The following is a 13368-nucleotide window of genomic DNA, read 5'->3' on the forward strand; positions in this document are numbered from 1 at the left end:
AACAGGAACTTGTCCCCTATGATATTCATCTGATAGACTCTGTTTCTTTTATTGGAGGAAAGGGTGAATGGTTAGTATCTACTGATGGAACAAAGCCTCTTACTTATATACTAGGAACAAAAGAAATCTTAGCAATTTTTGTCAGTGTGGCTGATAACCCTGTGGAACAAGCTCCCAGAGGGGAGCTTGATGTATTGATTTCCAGCTTTGCCTGAGTATTATCTGCAAGGAAAGGGTGTATTTAGTCAAACACTCTGTTTGGCTCAAGACAGTAGTATTTGGCATGAAGTTTTGTGGTCAAAACAGGGATCTAATTGTCCCGCTTGCCTTTCAGTATCCTTTACCTAGGAGACAACTGCCATCTGAGTGTTCAAAATTTATCTGGGCGGGAGAATCTGTAAGAGTAGGACTGTGTTCAAAAATTTTTGAATGTCTGTTTCCTGTATTTTCATCCCCTTTGGTTTTTTTTGATCTCTGTCAGATACAAAGGACTCTGTCACCACAGGGCGCATCATCAGTGCGACAGAGCCCTTCTGTGGGAGGTTCAGCGTTCACAGACCAGAACAGCTGGTGAAAACTTCCCCATCAACTTTGCCGAGATATGATCTCACGGAATACACACACGTAAGTGGCTGCTCTTGTTGAGTATGTTGTGTTGGGGAGCGGATGCTCGGAGCCGAATTAGCAGCATAAAATTATCCAGTCTCTTTAGCCTTCCCCCAAACTCACAAAGGATCGTGTCTCGGGGCTATGGTCACTGGTCATGGACAAAGCAGAGTTCTCTGCATTTCTCTGCAAAGGGATGCTTGACCAAGTGGATAGTTTGGGGCCCCGGAGAAATGGATACAGTCTAGCACAGCTGGCTGTCCTCTGCTCCTGATGGTGCAGCCCCTGATGAGGGAGAGGAAGGTGGGATGGTGGCGTTCCCCCATGGTGCTGGGGAAGAGTGATGCAGAAATGGCCCGTCCTTGACAAGACAGAAGCCTCCAAGGATCATTTGAAGTACATGCAGTAGCACATAGGACACCTGAATGCCAGGGCTCCATCTCCGCTAGGCATGTTCAAGGCTTCTTGGCCTCATGGGGAGGGATCTGGTGCTGACCTTGAACAAGATCCTTCCCTACTAATGTGAGGTGGGATTGAATCGGAATGTCTTCTACATGTCTTCTACAGACATGACATATTATCTCTATTTTGATTTGTGAAAGATTTTTTTCCATTCTGTTTTCGCAGGTGTGTTTTGCACATAAAGGACATATGAGCAAAATCCTTCATATCTCGGTATCTTACACCAATGTCTCTTTCTGCTCAGTGAAGAGGAATCTCACCTGCCAGTGGGATTTTAATGAGAGCCACCTAAAAAGGTATCCAGATACCTAGTCTCCAGTGATAACACTTTCCACAGTAGGCAATATGTTAGGAAAAGTGGGCATAGAAAGTTCTTATTTGAACAGGAGCACATCATGAGTTGTGGTAAATTGAGACATGTCCTGTCTCTGCAGAGACATGCCTTGACCTTGCTTTCAGCTCTCCTGAAAGAGAAAATATCTTAAATTTCTGTCAGTACCAGCTTCATATATGTCAAACCCTGTGAGAGCAGTAATTTTCTTGTACTATTTGACTTTGTCTCTGCTTTATGAGCACCGTACAAAGCAAGTCTGGCCAGTCAATGCTCCCAGTTCCAAGAAGTGGGAATGCTGTCTCCAAGGATATTCTATTCTTTCAGCTTTATTAACTACTTGAAGCAATAAATTCTGAGAACTTCCTGAGTAAATTTGCATGTTCCTTGTTTTACGCACTATCTCACCATAGTAATGCACACTGGTTGGAGAGCTTGTTATGTCTCTAGCAGGCACACCAGAAAGTTTCAAAGGCATTAATTTCCTGGTTTCTTTGGCAACACTCAGTGAATTTTTGCAGTGAGACAGAAAGATGTATTGCAGTTTGCTGTCAGGGAACTTATGGGACCGCAGGTTGATAATGTTTTTGGACGTTGGCATAATCTTTGTTTCACTTAAAATAAATGGGTGAGAAACCCTTCTGACAGGTGTGAAGTTAGGGGCAGGCAAACAAAAAGAATCAGTGGTCTCTGAAGAACTTCTGGAAGTGAAGTTGGGAGCTTGGGTTTTTTGTAAGGTTTGCCAAGGGGTCTGCGTGGGTGGGTGGGTAGGTGGATGGTCCTGGAAGGGGAGGATGGGACAGATTCCTGAAATAGCATCCTTGTAAGAATTTGACTCCTGGGACTGAAGTTGATGGCTAAACATGGCATGATTAGGAGATGTGCTTGCTCAGATCTGTAGTCTAGATTCACATTTATGTCCATTACATGATGGAGAGAGCTGAGGCCTTGAGCGGTGCCTGATATTCCCAAGGGACCTGAACTCTGTGTTGAATTTAAGTGAGCTAGACCATTTTATGTGTGGACATGGGTAGTTTAAAGCACTGTTCAGAGTTCAGGACCTGGATAAGCTGCTGTGTGTAGGTAGTTGCTGTTCTGTCGAGCTCCTTGATGCTATGGAAGTGTTTTTGCCAAAAATAGAGCAGTGGTAGTTGTTGCCACGTGCTGAATCTCTTGATGCAGAGGAGGGTATCTAAGCAGAGATGTAAAGACTTCATCCCCCCTGTGGGGCACCTAACAGAGAGGCTTGGACAGGGTAACCACAAGCCACGGAGCCAGTGTGCTGCGTATAAGCGAGGCAATAGTAATAAGAAGAATACATGAGGTGATCTGGAGGCTTAACAAAGCCCCTCAGTTGTTGCAACTGCCTCACAGCAAGGAGGTGAGGACCAGCCCTGGTGGTATCTTTCAGCTGGACGTTTACCTGCACCGACCTCTGGAAGGGATGTGTGAATCGATCTGCGCTCCTCCAGGACCTCCCTGCCAATTCCCCAGTGTTTGTGCATCAGATTGATTTGCTGATCCCTGAGATGCAAAAGGAGACCTCCAAGTCATTTTACCTTGACGAACTCGTCATCACAGACAGCAATGTGACTGGTAAAGGAATCAGGTTTTTTTTCTTCTTAATGTTGCTCTCTCTCCAGGACCCTCCATGCAAAACTGAAATGTTTGGTTGGCTAAAATTTTTTTCAGAGGGGAAGGGCGCTTCACAGCAGACACTAAAACCTTTCTTTTTGTTTTCTTGAACTTACATTTTTTTGTGAAAGTAATCAAGAAGGAATTATCAAACATGAACATTCTTAGCCTATTTGCAAATATGTTTCAATATGTAATAGTGGTCTTGTCCAAACAGAAAATCAAAAGTGGGTGTGTTTCCAGCATGTGAAATGGAAATAACCTAGGTATTGTGACATCTGGTCTCCCACCTGTAATGAATGATTGTCGTCTTTTCAGTTTCTCAGAGGGATCCCAAACCATCTCAGCCAGATGGGAGGATAATTGAAGCAGTAACTGTGGTGGGGTCTTCTCCCACTTACAATGTGTCCTTGCTGGTGTCTGGCTGTGGTGCAAGTCTGCCCCTTCTCTCACTAAGGTACGGACAGTGAGTAGATTATCTCACACTCTGTAGTAGCTCTTGTAGTTCCCCCTGACATGTGTGGATCTGGTTGTCATCTAAGACAGGACATGAGGCAGTGGAACATAAGTCTGGGTTGGATGGGAATTTCCTTGGTATCTTCTCTAGTCATCTCAAATGGTCTATGTTCAGGCTGTGTTTAGACTACTGAATCCTGCACAGATGTCTGTGCTCAGTGGGTGGTATTCAGTTCAAAATTAAACTACCTAATTTCAGTCTCAGCATTTGGGTGTTTTGGGTTTTGTTGACCATGTAGGAGCTTGAACATACCTTTATTAAGATGTCTAAAATATATCTGATTCTGGTATTGAAGCTGCACTGTATGAGTGGGGTACAAGTGCCTAATGTATTTCAGATACCTTGGGGTATCTAAGACTTCTGCATGGGCCACCAAGATATGACTTAGAGCTAGCAGATCTAAGCCCTTCTGGAACAGCTGGAGATCCAGAGAGAGATGCTGGACACCTCTAATGACAGCAGTTGTCATCCTAGGAAATGGAAGCCCACTTTATTTCTCCTTGTTTGGAGAGATGGTTTCTACTCTGGAAGTCCCAATAATGAACTTAGAGGCAGGGCCATAGGCTAATGAGATCAGAAAGAACAATATTGAAGGACTGAACTGACAGAGAACAGCCTTGTAAAAATTGGGTTATATTCAGATGAGTCAGCAAGGACCTGATGGGGCCAGAGCCAATGCAAGGGAGATGCTGGAACGATGCAGCCTCTGCTCCCCTTGGTTTGGCTCAGTGGCTCACATCTGGGAGAAGAACATGAACTTCAGCTCTGCTGTGACTTAAGTTGGTTTCTCACCTTCTGATCTCTCCCTTTTCAAGCAAAAACAAAGAAATGTAACTTTTAGTTTTGGGGTTCACACAAAACAACAAAAAAAAAGTTTTGGGGTGCACATCAAAACACACTGCTTGAGAGGTCTCGAAAGACAGTTAGATTTTTCCTTTCAGAAGTGGTTAAGATCTGAAGAAAATTAGGCAGTTGAGTCTGGTTTCCAGAACAGCGAAGCGTTTGGATCTCCCAGCGAAATCTATGGCTTGAGTGAATTTGTCGATCGCCTGTTGAGGTTCAGAGAAACACAGCCCAAGTCAGCACGAATAAAGAGACTGACATGACCCAGTTTATACCTCAGTGTTCCCAACATGGTGACCATTCAGCAGCAGTTCAGGTCCTTGTTCTGCAAAGCCCAAGTCTGAGCGGTCTTTTGGTAAAACAGTTAAGTCACTGTTCAGACCTAGCTGTTCTACAGAAGACAATTTATAGGATTAGCACAGCATAGAAGGATTTGACTTGTAAAGGTCTCTCACCTAGGAGTACACTTAACTGATCATGTCAAGTTTAGTATTTCAGCACAAGTTACCAATGATAAAGGCAAGGATGAGAAGATGGGGGAGTGTCTGTGAGGTTTGTTGGGTATAAATTGTGGTACAATCAATAGAAAGGAGAATTTTTTTACTTGCGTGTAGCCTTAAGACTGGCACTGGAATGCTACATACTGCATTGAGCACATTTTTAAAGGGGTTTCAGAAAAAAATGGAAGAAAACAGCTATAAACATGATTGTGGAGTGAAAGAAAATGCCTTGCAGAGCAAGATTTAAGAAGCTCAATCTGTTTAGTTTATCAAAAAGAGGATTAAGAGGTGGATTAGTAATAATAGTACCTCTCACCAGGAAAAAACATGCTTGGCATTGGTGGGCTTTTATGCTTCACAGAGAGACATGAGCAAAATCCGTGTATGATGCTGCAGCCAGACTGCAACGAGAAATCAGTGCATGCTTTAAAAATGGGCAGGCTACTTGCTGTCTTTGGATATTTTCAAAATAAAACTGGCTCTTTCTCTTAACTGAGCTCATGCTATGCTTTAGTCTAACATAACTTGCTGCGATCAGAGTCAGGGCTACTGGATAAAATCCGATGTCCCAGCTGTACGTCGGACTAGAGAGCCCAGTGGTCCTTTTGGTTTCATATTCTCTAAATTTCATCGGCAGAAGTCCAGGCTGAACTCGGAGACTTTAGCTGTTATGTAGACACATAACCACATGGTGGCATCATTGTACCGCAGAGATTCTTCCCCCCCCCCCCTCCCTTTTTTTTTCTTTCAAAAAAGGAGAAAGTTTTAGTGGCAAAGTAGAAAATATTTTAGGTCTTAGAAACTGGCCTTCGTGTGAACTAGGATACACAATATTGGTCTCCATTCCTTGCTGTAATTCAGCACTGCTGAGGTTTTGATATTCTGGGGAGACTACAGAATGAAATGTGAGTGAGGGCTATATGTACGTAAAGGTAGGGAGGTTTCTTGCCTTCCTCTGTCTGCTGCTGCTGCTTTGGCTGCACTGAGGTGGGTCTTAAAAACGCCCTTCTTGGAGCATGATTCACTTGAGCTTGGTGTTGTATGAACTATTTCTTCCATTTAAACAGGTGTTTTTCCGTCATTTCCTGTTGTGTGCAATGCCAGCATCATGGGAGAGCATGCGGGGAGTAACTGAGTCTATTAGGGGTGCAAATATGTTCTTGTTAGGTCCTTCAAGAATGTTGCTCCCATGCATTCCTATGAGGGTAGGAGCAAAGGTTCATATGGCAGTTGTCTTGAAGAATCATAGCTCCAGAGGTAAGAAACCCTGCTGCTGTTCAAGGACCTGTAGAACAAGGACAGATACTTGCTGCAACTTAATCTAGCCTGGAAAATGATATTTAGGGAGCTGGAGCAAAGGTCTGGTGAACATGACTGATCCCTCCAGCATCAGTGCGTTCAAGATGCCAAGACCAGATTAATTTTATGTTTGTTTTCTGCTGCTGGTCACACAAGGGTATCACCAGTGGGGTTCCTGACTGCTAATGCCTTCGTGTGAACTCTCTCTGTCACGCAGAAGTGCTTTGCTTTTGGATGGCTCTGAGGAAGACGGCAAACTCTCTGTCTCCACAGAGGATGCAAGAATCAGCCTCACTGTTCAGAGACTGCAAAAGTCATCTCCACCTATTGGAGGGACCTTCCGCATCCACCTGGCCAATACAGTGATATCAGGTAAGAGAAAGGGTGAGTAGGAGTCCAGGATTTCATTTGTAGGAAGCCAAGTGAAGAGAGAAGACTGAACCTTGAAAATGCTCAAAGAACAGGCTGGCAGATCAAACCCTTTGGGATGGCTGATAGAGCTTTGCATTTGTTGTCCTTAAAAAACAGGAGTTAAGGATTACAGGGAGGGAAGTATTTCTAGAGGTTAATTATGGGATTGCTCCAAAATGCATTCAGCCACTCTGAAATACTTGTCTTAATATTAAAGGATTTTGGATCAGAGCCTGAACTGGGATTTTGCATCCGAAGGTTTCACTACACTGATGTTTCTCCAGCACATGTACTTCTGGTCCTCTTGAATGACAATGCTGATATTGTTGCAAGCTATGAATAGCTTTTCCCTTATCAGAAGCTTTTCCAAAACTGCAATTAGTAACACTCCTCTTGAGTTTCCCTCTGCATTTCATAACACCAGCCTGCAAGTGAGACTCATGCAATTTATCAGGGAATTAATTCACTCCCAGGATTACTGGAATTGTTTTGGTTTGCAGACACCACAAAAGCTTTTGTGCATAGAGTTGATTTGATTAAGTTCTGGACTGCAGAACTGGTGACTTGTAGTTAGAAATTAAAATCATAAAATAGGAAGAAGCAAGCTTAGAATATTCATGAAATGACTCTTCTTCATGTTGTCATTTAAGACTTTTCTGAAATATCTCATAACTACAGCTAAAGGTGAACTCAATAGTTCCCTGCCTTGAAGATCTACTTTTCTAAAATGAACTCCATTTCTCTTGCCCTGTTGCCTTTCCCTGCTGCCCTTTCCCTTCTTTCTTATGAATAAGTTCAGGGAAATTTATTGTCTTTGCAGCTTTGAATGGCTATGGGCCTTTGTGTCAAAGGAAATAAGATGCCATGTGCATTTATTTGGGCCTGGACTCTACAAAATCTTCTCGATAGACTAATCCCCCCCCCCCCCCAAACACATATACTTTACTTGTCTAGGAAGTTTTTGGCTTTTCTCTTTTGAAACAACATGATTGCACAGTGAAATTTCATGCCTTCCAAAGATGCAGGTTGAATGTTATAAAAAGTATTAGACAACATCTCTGATGGTTCCATCTAGTGACACGTTTCTGGGTTTTCTTAGCTAGCAGAAAATGCAGAAGATATTTTGGCATTTGGGATTCAGTAAACTTTCCCCTGCTGCTTTTTTTGCAATTACAGAGGTTTAAACCATCACAGCCTACCACTAATAATGAAACATCTTTCTTTTCTAGGAACAGGCGGATGTACTCTCATAGGGTATGCTGCTTTCTAATGCTGCTTTCTAATCGCTTTTGCAGGTATCCCAGTGCACATTTCCTCCCATCATCTCCGCAGGCTTTTGCAAGACAACACAGATAACTCTACAGCCCCGTACTTCAATGTCAGTGATTTCACAGTGATCAAGGACTCGAACTCTTGTTATGAAAACATCTGGACCCTAACTTGGAAAACAAAAACTGGGGACTTACCTAATGTTATTAGTGTACGGTAATTTTTTACAAACGCACTCTGAATCCCTTCGTGTCTTTCATGGCCTTAACTGGGTGATTTTTGCCAGCATTTGTTTTCACTGTGAGACCTGAATCAAAATGTCCTCCTATTAGGATCAGCCACTCATTTTTTTTAATCACCTAATCTGGAACTTAATTGTAGTTACAGAAGGAGAAATTGGATCTAACTTGTGCTTCAAACTAAGGAGGCAAGAACGTAATTTCTGCATTTTATTGCAGTTTGACATAATAAAGGGCTAACTATACTGAAATGAAAGCTATCATAACCACAGTAATATTTCAGTATAGTAACTGAGCTGAAGCTTAGTACATGTTTGTGGCATCATTTCTTGGACAAGGAAGTCTTTTTCCAAGAACTATTTTGTATGGGCTGGTATCTGATTCTCATGAATCTCAGATGAAGGTCCAATTCATGCTGTCCCATCCCAAAGTTTATCAAATTTAAGTTTTGCTTCAAGTAGAATGGTCCTTTCTGAATAAGGACTGGGACTGTGTTGGTCCTTTCACCAAAAAATGAAACAATTTTACATTTAGAGAAGTGGGTTATACAAAGAAATAATCTTCAAAAAAGCAGAATGACCCTGTGGCTCAATATACATTGGCCTGGAAGGTGAGGAGAAACTTGAGCTATTTCTTTAGCAGCATTGCAGACCCTTATTTTACCCAAAGCCACATCTTTGAGAAGCAGATATTCATATGTATTTCAGTGCCCAATTCCAAATGATTTTACTGAGCATTAGAAGATTAATTGCAAATCTTTTTGCCTCAGTTTCTTGCCTGCAAGGTGAGAATGGAAACACTAAGGCATTGTGAAGACTGGAGTACTGAAGACTAAGACCTGGAGATAGGAGTCATGGAGGGAGCTTGAGAAGAGTTTTCTAGGAGTTATTTGCCATCTTGTGATGGTGCAATATGAACCGTGGGGGCACAACTTTAATTTACAATCACAGCACAGAAAAAGGTGAGAAACTTCAATTCTTTGTTTTTTGCCAGGTCTCTGATGAAGAACTCACTGGTCTGAACCCAACTGTTGCTAGTCGTGTAGTTTATGATGGGGGTGTGTTTATTGGGCCAATATTTGGAGACATGCTTGCGACCTTCAATAACAACACACAGGTGAGTTAATGTGCTGACACACCTCTAGTTGGTTCACCTAGGTCCATAGATCCAGGAGTCTGAGTTATGGAGGCACCTCGTTCTGCTGCTATTCTAAATCCTTTTGAAAATCTGCTGTTCTGTGCTTTGTCATTAACTGGTCAGATTTTGCTCCCTGGTTTGTGGAGCAGGGCTTCACTACAAGAGCTATTGCAACAGAGGAGAATGGTCATCTTGGGTGAAGGAAGACTATTTATTCCTTTTGAGGCAGTGGCCAAGAGCTGACATTGTCTCTGGACTCCCATTCTTACTGTGGGTCCTAAACTTGGGAATGACCCTACACTCATCTGCAGGTTCCAGCCGTCATGCTGCTGACAAAATAAATGAGCTTGTGGCTGTGATACTAGTTTGGAAAAGTTGCTGACCCTCCATGGACCTCAATCCTTTATCTGTGAAAAGGGACCAAGAAGGGCTTCCCAGCTGAATGATTCTGCTGAGAGGACAAATGCATTGCAAACTCCGCTCTTGGAGGTCTCATGAGCAGTGTGCATGGCTGGGCTTTGCCTCCAGCATGCACTGTGGGGCACTGCAGCAATAACTGGGTAATGCAGGATGTGCTAGCAGCCCAGCTGTGCAGCAGTGGGGGCTAGTTCATCCTGCTTTTTGGCTGACTCTGTTCCCCGGATATGGAGACTGCCCTGCCTCCAGTGCCTGAGTCACCTGTGGTGCCTCTGCACTCTGTAGTGCAGACATGCCCTCAAATAGATCAGATGAAATAAGGATGGCAGCTGCAATCAGATTTCATTTTTGAAGCTTTTTCTGGCTTGCTGCAAGCAAAAAATATAAAAGTGTCCCTCTAACCATTGTCTCTATTAAGCAGAGCACTGTGAAACTCGAGTGCTCCCTGGGTTTCCCAGAGACAATCTGCTTTTATTTGCAGGCACTGGTGTAGTCTCTCAGCACACACTTCCTTCATATCTGGGGAAGAGAGGAAGAGGCTGCATTGCTAGCTGACTCCTCTGAGAGTGGAGCTGATGTTAGACCTCAAAGTTGCAGCTCAACTTTCCTGGTTTAACACAAACAATGAGGGGAGAGGAAAAAAAAAAAAAGCCCCTTGAGAGCTACATGCTGAATAGATGCAATCTGGGATTCATTCTAGTTAGGATCTCACAGGGTGCTTTAAAGCACAGTAAGGTTGTTCCCAAGGCAGGGCGGGAGGAACTGGGGTATGGCAGGTAGGATCTTAAATGGACAGCTAGAAAAACAGGCGTTGGGAGGAGTTGTGTGTCTCAGCGACATGGGAGTTAGGATTGTGCAGACACCCAGGAAAGGTGGAGACACAGCTTTCAAAGCTGTGCTCTGCTTTGCCTCAGATGAGCCCTAGCAAGCCCTGCAATGAAATTTGTCATCAGACTGCAACAGGATAAATTACTGTCTGTGCTGATACAGTAGCTGAGGCAGTGTGGCTATCTGCATCACTGTTCAGTCTGCCATGTATCATACACCCTAGAAACCACCTCAGTTCCCATCCCTACTTAAGGTAACCTTCTTCTCCATCTCCAGGTGGTGGTGGTGGTGAATGATGTCCTCGCAAACTGTTCTGGTTCGTGCTCTTTTCAGTTCTGCCAAGAAATGACACCCTTAGTCAGTGATGTGGAATACTTGTCAGGTAATGGGCTTTGTGCGTGAATAAAATGGCAAAACACTATTCTGTAAAAAATTGGTTTGATGATGATGATCTTATATGTATGTATGTAAGTGTGTGTATTCTTTTTGAAAATTTTGATTTTTATGGAGTCTGCATTTTCTAATGGGCCAATTCTAATTAGCCTGAGTCTTAAACTATGCAGTACAAACATGGTATTATGGAGGCAAGAAGGTGGTAGAGGCATAAAGGGGAGAGAAATAGTATTAGGCTTGGTGCTGTACAGAACAAGGTGGCTCTTGGTTCCAGTTATTTTTAATAAAATATTTAAGGAAAAAAAAAAAGCTGAACAGAGGCAGGAACACACGGGATAACGAGACCGAGTGTTGTGGTTTACATGGCGTCCTGATAAGGATGGTAAAAAACTTTAACTGTTGGTTGAAAGTAAATCTGGGTGTTGCTACTCCAACATTTGTTAGTCATCTTGCTATTTATATTCCTTCAGATGATGGATCCCAGGCTACGGTAGTTATCAGGGGAACTGGCTTCACGGAGGAGAAGTCAGCACTCCAGGTAGAGGTGAACAACTCAACCTGCCATGTCATAACCTTGAATGAAACCAAAGTGGTTTGCCAGATGGAGAGGCTGCCAGTCGGAGTCTACCATGTGACATTACTGGTGAGACCTTATGGCTTTGCACTCAACATCAGCACAGGAGAAGGCATCTTCCTAAGAGCTGAGTCCAAGCTGGTGGCCATCGAACCTCCTACAGCTTCAGAGATTGGTAGGTCTGAATATCAGACTGACTCTGAGTGGGTGTCTTTTTTCTGTCTTGCTTTTCACAGCATGTTTCAGTTCTACTGTCCTTCCACTACTAACGTCTTCACCTAAGAAAAGGTGTCTTGACACTTTCTTTGTACCCCCATGGTACTGGGGCAAGCTTCTTATAGAGTGACAGGCTTTCCTTGTTTTTTTGTGGGAGCAACAAGATTTTTCCCTTGTTAGATTTGTTTGGGAATAGTAAGTTCAAGTATGGGTATATTCATTCCAGCAACTCAAAAGGGTATTAGAGTTTCGTGGCCAATCTTCCCATATCTAATTGACATGCAACTTGGTAAGATTTGGACTTTTCTGGCCTAATTGTGAAATAGCTAAATTTTGGTTGAACTTGTTCTGGTTTTAAGTGCATTTCTGTTCTGAGTGACAAAATGGAAATCTTGTCTATGGTTAGATACAAAACAGAGAAACTTAGAAAAGCTCAAACTAAACTGAAGTTCCTTCTATTTCCCATTATCCCTCCTCTTTGAAATATGAGAGGAAATAAGGGGCAATATATTCCATCCCTGAAGACAATAGCTTGGAAGCCTTTCCACAAGGCTATGGGGCCAGAAGGGACCAGTATGAGTACCTCATCTGCCATGTGCATAACACAGGTGAGAGGACTTTACCTGGAAGTTTCTGCTGGGTGCTCACCCAACTGTAGCTAAGCCAAACTGTAAAAAGCCACCCCTCCTTTTCTGGAAGAGGGAAGGAGATTCCTCTACCTTCTTCAGTGAGCTGAGAACACTCTGACCACACCTGGGTGGTGCACTAAGGACCAACCCTCTGGTGTATGACTTGTTTTCGAGCAGATAAGAATGCACTTAAAAATGATCCAGTCCTAGTCTGCCAGTAAAAGTTATCCAGCTTTTGTTTGGAAATCTCCTGATTTCAATAGTAGGGTGTTTTGAGTCCATGCTAACAAGCATCAGTGAGAGGAAGAGTATTGGCCTTGGTGCAGCACCAGGCTAGCACAGCCATGTGGCTTGGAGAGCTGAACTGGGTCGTGTTTGGCCAGCTTGGAGTGGGCAGAGGATGCAAACAATGGTCTGTGAACTTCTATATGGATGAGTCCTGGGATGGACTTGAAAGAATTTATGGGGTTCATAAGCTGAAACAAGAAGTTAGTCACCCCTTTTCCTTATGGGTTGTTGGGGTGTACAGGAGAAGACATATTCTAACCCTTTTCTTTTTGTTTTTCTAATGGGAGAGTCATATACTACATAAGGTTGAGATTCACTGCTGTAATTCATAAAACCCCTAAAAGGAAAAAAAAAAACCCAACAAACCAACAATGACAAGTTTTAGTGCTTGGGCCTTGCTTCTCATTTCCTTCCCTGACAATCCAGCTCTTCTCCCAATTACAGTGATCTGTCACTCATTAAAGAGAAAGCAAGTATAATGCTATCTTACATTACATACGCCTTGAACATTTATAATTGGAAAGAATTACAGCTTCCATCTGTGTTTTTAATTTCTTCCATTTAAAATACCTCTCTTCAATCCTATCGTAAAGTGTTCATATGCAGTATTTTATCACATATGGATATAAGTGTAGATATCAAAACTTTAAGATCATTAGTCTTTACACAATACACAGGGATTTTTGTACTCTAAATCTGAGGCTTCTTATCAAACCACTATCACAGAAGTGGTTTCAGTTTTGAGTTTTGCTGTTGGTGGCTCTGAAAACTTCT

General features: G+C 42.9%; 1 protein-coding gene across 1 annotated transcript in view; it reads left to right on the forward strand.

Moving 5' to 3' along the window:
- Window positions 1–13368, forward strand: part of PKHD1 (PKHD1 ciliary IPT domain containing fibrocystin/polyductin) — a 270667-nt gene that overhangs the window by 25592 nt on the left and 231707 nt on the right. Inside the window, exons 18-26 of the mRNA XM_067294855.1 lie at window positions 482–624; window positions 1234–1364; window positions 2811–2995; window positions 3353–3491; window positions 6411–6565; window positions 7900–8084; window positions 9106–9228; window positions 10771–10876; window positions 11358–11636. Coding sequence (XP_067150956.1) covers window positions 482–624; window positions 1234–1364; window positions 2811–2995; window positions 3353–3491; window positions 6411–6565; window positions 7900–8084; window positions 9106–9228; window positions 10771–10876; window positions 11358–11636 — 1446 coding nt within the window. The remainder of the gene's footprint in view (window positions 1–481; window positions 625–1233; window positions 1365–2810; window positions 2996–3352; window positions 3492–6410; window positions 6566–7899; window positions 8085–9105; window positions 9229–10770; window positions 10877–11357; window positions 11637–13368) is intronic.

The sequence above is a fragment of the Apteryx mantelli genome, chromosome 3, assembly GCF_036417845.1.
Source record: "Apteryx mantelli isolate bAptMan1 chromosome 3, bAptMan1.hap1, whole genome shotgun sequence".
Taxonomy (NCBI): Eukaryota; Metazoa; Chordata; class Aves; order Apterygiformes; family Apterygidae; genus Apteryx; species Apteryx mantelli.